An 8,964-nucleotide genomic window follows, 5' to 3' on the forward strand; every position below is an offset into this window, starting at 1 on the left:
ATATTACTGTAAGTACATAGTCGGTCATTAAGGGTCCATGTATGTGGGAGGAGAGGGGAGGCTATATATCAGCCAGCTATATGTGGTGAGACATTGGCAGGACTCCTGGTGACTAGTGTGCTTATATAGTCACATACATAACGTTCCCTTAGGCCTGGCACACACGTTACCATAAGGTTTCATACCCCATTAGGAGTTAATTTGCCCGTTCTTAAGTTAGACTGCATAATGTTGTTCTGTATTATTCTGCGTATCCCTATCATATATATAATTATGTACAGAACAAGAGACTTTTCATGCAATCAGTGAAATGCTGTCACCATTTGTATCTATAATTTGTTTTATCTCTACTATGTGATTAGATCTACCATGACTTCTATGCAGAAGAAGAAGCACTGAAGAGACACTGGTGGCAGTGCATGCGATGCCGCCTATACTTAAAGCGGATGAATAACCGGCCGCCATCTACTAGGGCAAGATGGTGGTCAGTGCACGAACAGCTGTGCGGGGGAGAAATCCGCAAAGTGAGGGAGCCCCATCGCCAAGGTAAGAAACATAATGACTCTTCTGGGGCTCAGACCACTGAGTACTCACCTAAGTGTGACTATATGCCGCAATATCCTGATACATTGCCTGGGGGAAGGAAATCCAAATACTGCACATAGGCCTCAATCAGGACAGGAGCCACATTGCACAGATCACACCACTGACGTTGGGTGAATGCCGGTTTGGGGGCAGGTGGCATATGCCCATTTGTCACAGCATAACGTCACATTATAACTTTACACATAGAAAATCCTTGGTGTGTGCAACCCTCACAGTCAGACACCAGTGGCTTGAATACATGATTATATGTAACATATCCTGTAATATATCACCTTATATGTGCTGAGCAGTGATAAAGTCCTGTGATGTACCCGATAATTGTCAGTAAACATAGGAAGATCACCTTGCACAATGCACTTGCTATGTCTCTAATTGATACTTGTGTATTATAGGAAGAAGGAGACCAAGGACCACTAGTGATGCACCTCATGACAAGGCCTCTCACACACCAGCAAAGAGAGCAAGGAAGGGAGATGCCATATAAAACACTGGTGGCTGCCCTCATTGTGCCTGTCACGCGTCAGGATCTTAGCCCAATTAGCGGGTCCAGCGGAGACATATCATCACCATCCGTGTTCCTTCTGGTCATCTCCATCCGTGTTCCTTCTGGTCATGCTTTGTGCTCCTGAGACCCTGGCTGGCACATCTCCTTGTGAGCCTAACAAAACCCATCTGGTAGTACCCTCGACAGTGGAGCATGTTCGCCGCCATCTTGGATTAATTCATGTGACTACATCGGCCTACCAGATTCCAGCAGTCAAGCTCACATGACCTGTCTAGCCAATAGGCTCTGGGAGCGCCCTATTTAAATCTCCACTACTGGCATGTTCATTACCGGAACAACACTCCTCCCTGAGATCAGTATCCTGGCTTCTGGCTGCAGCGGCTCCCAGCTCCTGTCACCTGCAATTACCAGTGTATTCTGTGCTCATTATCTGCAGTTTTCAAGTGCTCTCGACTAGTGCTTTTACCTACACATCTCTGCATTCAGGTGCACTCTGCAGCTGGCTACCATCAGCATCCAGCATTTACATGTGAGCATCCTGTACTCACAGTGTGTGTCCTGCATGGTACCAGTCCCCAGCTGCCTACTTTTTCAGTATTCTCTGCATCTGCTTCAGTCCACATTCTACCAACAGGGCTGCCCTGCATTTGCACCTATATCAGCTGGCATCCTACCTGCACCTGTGTCAACTATCTTTTCCTGGGAACACGCAGCATTCTATGTGCCTACACCACCTACAGGCTGCCAACAGTACTACAGCCACCCTAAGGCCTGCCCTAATCAAAGACTGTATTCACACTGCTTCCGGCACTTTATTCAGTCCACCTATAGACAGTGTGCCAGTCAGGGGCTTGAATTCATGATCAAACTGTGCCCACATCATGTACAGAGGCGGGTTGCCAATCACCATACACCTATGGAACCTTTTCTAAAAAGGTGCCGGAATGACCTCTGTTTTCTACCACATCAGCAGCTGCACCCAGATCCCTGTAACATTGTGCAGAAGCGTGCTGAGGAGACAATGACTGTTAGAGGCAGGGGCGGACTGGGAACTAAAAGTGGCCCTGGAAAAAACACCATTAGCCCTAGCCCAGGAGTGGGCAATAATTTCAGCTGAAGGGCCACATGTATCAGCTACAGTACCTGCCTATTATGCTAAATAAAGTCATAATGTGCTAATTAGTGATTGCATGAGTGTCAAATCTCTGATAAATGTTGAAAACAAATACTCTTTAATACAAATACTCATGGTCCCTGATAATTAAGTTCCCAACTCGCTGTGACTTGCGGCGATGAAAACTTAAGTTACTGGAGCAATTCAATATTGTACAATACAAATACAAAGAACATACCAGTGACCGCCATAGAGTACGTTGACCATCTCGGAACAGGGACTGGTAGTGGGTGATGGGAATTATAGCAGGTGAGGCACAGTGCTAGGGACTGGTAGTGGGTGATGGGAATTATAGCAGGTGAGGTGCAGTGCCAGGGATTGGTAATGAGAATTATAGCAGGTGAGGTGCAGTGTCAGGGATTGGTAATGAGAATTATAGCAGGTGAGGTGCAGTGCCAGGGATTGGTAATGAGAATTATAGCAGGTGAGGTGCAGTGTCAGGGAGTGGTAGTGGGAGATGGGAATTATAGCGAGTAAGGAGTTGTAGATGGGAATTATAGTGGGTAAGGTGCAGTGCCAGGGAGTGGTAGTGGGTGATGGGAATTATAGTGGGTAAGGTGCAGTGCCAGGGACTGGTAGTGGGTGATGGGAATTATAGCAGGTGAGGCACAGTGCTAGGGATTGGTAATGAGAATTATAGCAGGTGAGGCACAGTGCCAGGGATTGGTAATGAGAATTATAGCAGGTGAGGTGCAGTGTCAGGGAGTGGTAGTGGGAGATGGGAATTATAGCGAGTAAGGAGTTGTAGATGGGAATTATAGTGGGTAAGGTGCAGTGCCAGGGAGTGGTAGTAGGTGATGGGAATTATAGCAAATAAGGTGCGGTGCCAGGGAGTAGTAGTGGGTGATGGGAATTATAGTGGGTAAGGTGCAGTGCCAGGGAGTGGTAGTGGGTGATGGGAATTGTAGCGAATAAGGTGCAGTGCCAGGGAGTGGTAGTGGGTGATGGGAATTATAGCGAATAAGGTGCAGTGCCAGGGAGTGGTAGTGGGTGATGGGAATTATAGTGGGTAAGGTACAGTGCCAGGGAGTGGTAGTGGGTGATGGGAATTATAGTGGGTAAGGTACAGTGCCAGGGAGTGCTAGTGGGTGATGGGAATTATAGCGAATAAGGTGCAGTGCCAGGGAGTGGTAGTGGGTGATGGGAATTATAGCGAATAAGGTGCAGTGCCAGGGAGTGGTAGTGGGTGATGGGAATTATAGTGGGTAAGGTACAGTGCCAGGGAGTGGTAGTGGGTGATGGGAATTATAGTGGGTAAGGTACAGTGCCAGGGAGTGCTAGTGGGTGATGGGAATTATAGTGGGTAAGGTGCAGTGCCAGAAACGCAGCCGATACTGTGGAGACACACATGATACAAGGGATATACTATATACATGATACTATGGTGAGTGCATCTGTCCTTTCACTTTCCAACTACTGGTGAGAGGCCGAGTGGAGGGAACTAGGGCCTGTTAGCAGCCGACCATCATCTCCTTTTATAAGGACAAAGTAAATTTGATCATTGGATGTCATCAAATAAAAATATTATGATGAACAAACGCAAATGGGATGTAGTTACCAACCCGGCAAACGGCATGCTGCCAGTCTGAATCCCGACACGGGACTTAAGATAGGTGTCTGAATACCGACGGCGGAATACAGACAAGACACCAGCCCGAACAAGGTAAGTCGGGGGCGTCTTAGCTTTTAGCCACGGAGGGTGGGGTGTAGTGCTAGGTTTAGGAGGATAGCAGGGATAGCATTAGGTTTTTGAAGGAGGGTGGTTAGGGACCACTAGGGTGGGGATTAGGCACCACTGGGGGGGAGGGTTAGGTTAAGGCTTTAACGGGGTGGGGAGGGTTAGGCTACAGGAAGGGAGGGTTAGGGGGAGAATAAGTATACATACCAAACCCGTTGGGATACCAACCATCTGGGTGCTGCTGTCTGTATTTTGATAGGAAGCCTCCCTGACTGCCGGCCTTACATACCCATTCCACGCATATATAGGGCTCTATTTATGAGGCAATGATAATTCCGTTTTCTGGTCTTTTTTTGGCTGCAGAAAGGGGATATCACAGCATCCTCCTACTTGGCAACAGGGATACCACAGAGTATCTATCAGGGATACCACAGAGTATCTATCTTGCAGCACCTGAACAATCGCAGATTACCGCATCCCTATAGCCTGTGGTGTTTGCATAATTTAACAAGCGGCGGAAAAAAGCGTCAGCTGTACCAGGCTATGGGGGGCGTACTAAGCCAAAAAGGCTACGCTTCATCCCCACCGGATCAAACTGCATGCGCATTTTACAGCGACACCTCGTGAATAGCGCTAGGCTGGGGGTGAAGCACATGAAACACCCCCGCGGAGCCCCAAATTACTAAATAACTGCACAGTGACCAAAATCTGTGCGGTCGCAAAAAAAAGCAGCATTACAGATTCTCAGCGCGGGGTCTAAACAAATATACCCCCTAGGTGGTTATGATAATCACTGGAGCCCAATAATAGTCACATATAGGGGAGTTTTACCCATGCATCGGAGCAAAAGTAGGGACAATGTGTAAGAAAAAAATAAAGTCAAAGGGGGTTTCCAGGCAGCGTGGGATGGGATTCTATAGCTACAGTTAGGAAACAGCAGCTTTCGGGGAACAACAGGGCTCTGCCAGTCAGGGCATGCTGGGACTTGTAGTCCCACAACAACAAAGCGCCACTCTATGTGCAGACACTGGGAGTGGAGGAACGTAAGTCATCATACCCACCAGGTGCTCTCCGGTGAACCCACTCAGGGCTGAATTAAGGGGAGGGCGACAGAGGTGGTCGTCCCGATGCCCCCACACACAGAGGGGCCCTCACCACTAGAGCATGCAGGGGGGGGTTTCTGAGTACAGCTGGCACTTTAGGCAGATAATGCCATTTACAGTGCCTTAACACCCAGGTTAAGTCGCGACAACCGGCATTCTCTGACTTACCTGCTTCCCGACAAGGCAAACAGTGCATTGAATGGAATAGCTGCGGCAGCTCCCTGCCGCGGCTATTCATCATCGCGCTGAATTGAATTCCCCCCCGTGACTTAGTTGTCCCAGGGCCCCCACAAGCCTTAAGCCTGCGCTGCACCCACTGCTGCTGGACCTCAGTTCCCACCAGGAGTCCTGGGACCAGCTCTCAACTTCCCAGAGCACAGCACTGGAAATGTATAAAATAAATGACCCTAGTCTTATACAGTATATTGCATCTAAGAGTGTAACAGCCATCTGCGGGTGCAGGCGGTGGATGTGGCATCTGTGGGTGTAGGAGGTGGATGTGGCATCTGCGGGTGCAGGTAGTGGTTGTGGCATCTGTGGGTGCAGGCGGTGGATGTGGCATTTGCGGGTGTAGGTGATGAATGTGGCATCTGCGTGTGTAGGCGGTGGATGTGGCATCTGTGGTGCAGGCGGTGAATGTGGCATCTGCGGGTGTAGGCAGTGGATGTGACGGTTGCAGGTGGCAGATGTGGCATCTGCGGGTGTAGGCAGTGGATGTGGGATCAACAGATGCAGGTGGTGGATGTGGTGCAGACTCTGTGTTATTTAGTAGCATCAGAAGGTTTGTTCACCTTTCCTTTGTTCAGCTGGTTTGGATACCTATTAGCGGCTGGTTTGAGCATGGGTATGTTACTGCCTAGTAGGCAGCATGTGATTGGTTGTAAGTGGCCCCGAACCCCATTATATGTTGCCCTCTGCAGGGATAGCTGGTCAAAGTATTCACATGTGCAGAAGGTGCCCAAAGCCCAAACCCATTAATTTTGCCAAAATCTATATATTTTTTTACACCAATAGACAGTAGTGTGACTTAGGCCCTCATTCAGAGCCACTCGCTAGCGGCAGTACGCTCGTTCCGAGCGATGTTCGCACATCTGCGCATGCGTACGGATCGTTATACGCATGCGCGAACCAGTCAGTGCGGCCGAAATTCATGTGCTCGCAATATAGCGAATGCCTGCTATTTTGAGTGACAGAATGAGGCGTATGTGGGTGGTAACAGGGCAAGGTGCTTGAAAATGGGGAGTGGAGATCCGAACGCAGGCGTGCTTAAAGGTCAAAACGGGCGTTTTATGGGTGTGCATAATTAATACAGCAGCGTCATTGACCACGTCACTGGGTTATTTTATAGCCAGAACTGCTCGCAAGATTGTGGTAGCAAAAACCAACCACAAGAATAGCGAGCAGTTCATACGCTGGTCGATGTACTCGATTAATCTAATAAATAGCGGACATGACGTATGGGGCGAGCGGCCAGGGGGCGTTTTTAACAAATAAACGAGCGTATGTTTTGCTCGCTCGTTCAGACTTAGAGGTGTGAACAGACTGCAATTTGCGAACGGATCATTTGAATAGCCACCCCTTGTTTTTGAACGAACGACCGCAAATAGCGAACGGCTCTGAATCAGGCCCTTAGTTTTTACATATTGTCAGTAAATATAACCGTAGGTCTGTATACAGCCACATTCAGAATGTGGAAGGATTGTAATGCTCCTGACACGCAGGAAGCTCTCATGCTGCGAAGGAGATTGCAATGACTAATTTATGCATGCCCATGAATAACATGTAAACGGCCCCGACACGCCTGCGTTTTTCTAGCCACTCCCCATTACCTCCCCCAAACGATGACACTGCCTGTCACTCACTTTGCCAGTGAATCCCGTGTGTAAGCATAATGGCAAATAAATTGCAGCGTGTGCACATGCACAATGGCTAGCAATCGCTCAATGTACAGACCTCGTCATTTGCGTGTGGATCTGAATCAGGCCCAGTGTCCCATACACCAGTTACAGTAATATTCTGGGGTCAAAGGTTAAAGCATCCTCTGGTTGCTGCTGAGGGCACTTCATTTGGTCATTTGGCTATCCAGCTGTAAAACTTCAGGTTCCAGCATGACATGTCAGTATTTTCCCAGTGGAGGTGGAACTACATGGCCCAGCATGCTTTTCTAGCCTCTTGCTGGTCAGGCATGCCAGAAGTCGTGGCTCCACAACTGCTGGAGAGGAGCAGGTCACCTAACCCAATTATACCCTAAAAGTAATGATAGTTTATTGCTTATTTCATGACGAATAGTACTTCTTTACCAGTAATTACCTTTTAGACACTATATTGGCTGTACATTTAGTTGGTCTGTGTTGATTTCAGATGCTCAGTGTAGAGCGGAGGCTTATAGCGTGGGGTCCCCCTCTGCCTCACGCCCTCGCAGGATTGGATGGAGACACACCGTGAACTGGATGAAACCATGGCCGGAGGCAGCTCGCAGGATCTGATGGGCGTGGGTTTTTTTTTTTTTTTCCTCTGGCCGCTCGCTAAGCTGTGGGAGACCTCGCACAGCTTGTGCGAGTGGGCAGGAGGCCGTTGCGATAATCGCGACCATCGTCCTTGCAACGAGACCCTGTGGTAGGGTCTCGGCTACCGCAAGGCCGAGTGGACTCCCTGCTCTAATAGAGCAGGAAGTCCACTACTGAGATCACTAGCGATGTCAGTAGGGCCTCCCACAAATGCCAGGCGTTCCTAAGGGAATGCCTGCATTTGTGCAGCCACCCCCCCTACAAAACGGGGCGAGCTGTCACTCACCATCAACATCCGCCCCGTCTTGTAGCAAGCCCCGCAGTGACTGAGATGCGGTCGCTGGACAGGGGCTCGTGCACGCGCACGCACGCCGGACGCGGCGCGTACACAGTTGGGCACCATCGAGCCGCTTTGCGAGCAGCTCTGAATGAGCTCCAATATGTAAGAAATCGCTGTATCCACATCCGCAGTGCTGGCTGTCCTTCCGGAGGATATAGCAGGGTAACCCGCGGTACAGGCTGCTCGGGTCTGTTGCCAGGTTACCCTCACAAGATGAAGGTACTTTATACAAATTACCCATGCTGACTTGGAGGCGTCTATACCTGAGCGCCAACTACCACATAATGTACTGTGACGCATATATAACGCTCTTGCCATAAAAAGTAAATGCCTCATTGCTTAGAAAGTCTTCCTACAGACATTATTACAGAGTCTAATGGTCAGATCTGTCAGACGAACGATGAACGATTTGAATGATTTGACCAACGATTTCATGAACTACGAACGATTTTTGACAGTATCAAAATGAATGCAAATCTAACTGCAAACACATCAGATGTCAGATATCGTTATCTGACAAATGGGAACGCGCATCGTTGGGGACATATCAGATTTTCTTTTAGATATGACCGAATGAACGATTTTTAAAATCGTTATTGTACAAATCTGAAGGAAAGTCTGACCGAGTGTATGCACCATAATACATATTTTTGAGAGAAGGGGTTAGCTGCCCTGATGTTCTGCTATTGGTGTCTGTGAAAAGCTTTATGGGTATATCGGTGTCCAACTTTATAGACCCCAGTGCAGCATGTTATTCATGTAACAGTGGGGTTGGATCTCCCCACCTACCTTCTGCAAGTTGATGCCATCTTTCCAGCAATGTTTTTGGAAAGATGCAGCGTGTGCAGAATTTAGCATAGGCACTGGCACTACTGCGCCGACACCACCTTTCCAAGGATATTGCCAGAAATACGGTGAATTCAACCGTTTACTTGGGCAATCTTGTTTTAGTATAAGCCAGTGATTCTTCAGGCTTGCTAAACTTTCTTGTGGATCTCTGTGAAACGGGAAAAGGGAAGAACGTTTTCTTCATAACCTGTGGGGGAAGTTA

The 8,964-nt window shown here is 48.5% G+C and overlaps 1 protein-coding gene across 1 annotated transcript in view; it reads left to right on the top strand.

Annotated features, from left to right (window-relative positions):
* LOC148538588 (DNA-dependent metalloprotease SPRTN-like) overlaps positions 1-1,235 on the top strand; it is a 3,210-nt gene extending 1,975 nt beyond the window's left edge. The window contains exons 3-5 of the mRNA XM_088453271.1: positions 1-8; positions 363-524; positions 999-1,235. The exon at positions 1-8 is cut by the window's left edge and continues 118 nt beyond it. Of these exons, the coding sequence (XP_088309397.1) occupies positions 1-8; positions 363-524; positions 999-1,235 (407 nt within the window). The remainder of the gene's footprint in view (positions 9-362; positions 525-998) is intronic.
* Positions 1,236-8,964: the final 7,729 nt, after the last annotated feature.

Source organism: Taudactylus pleione, unplaced genomic scaffold (assembly GCF_031769625.1).
Source record: "Taudactylus pleione unplaced genomic scaffold, aTauple2 ptg000039l, whole genome shotgun sequence".
Taxonomy (NCBI): Eukaryota; Metazoa; Chordata; class Amphibia; order Anura; family Myobatrachidae; genus Taudactylus; species Taudactylus pleione.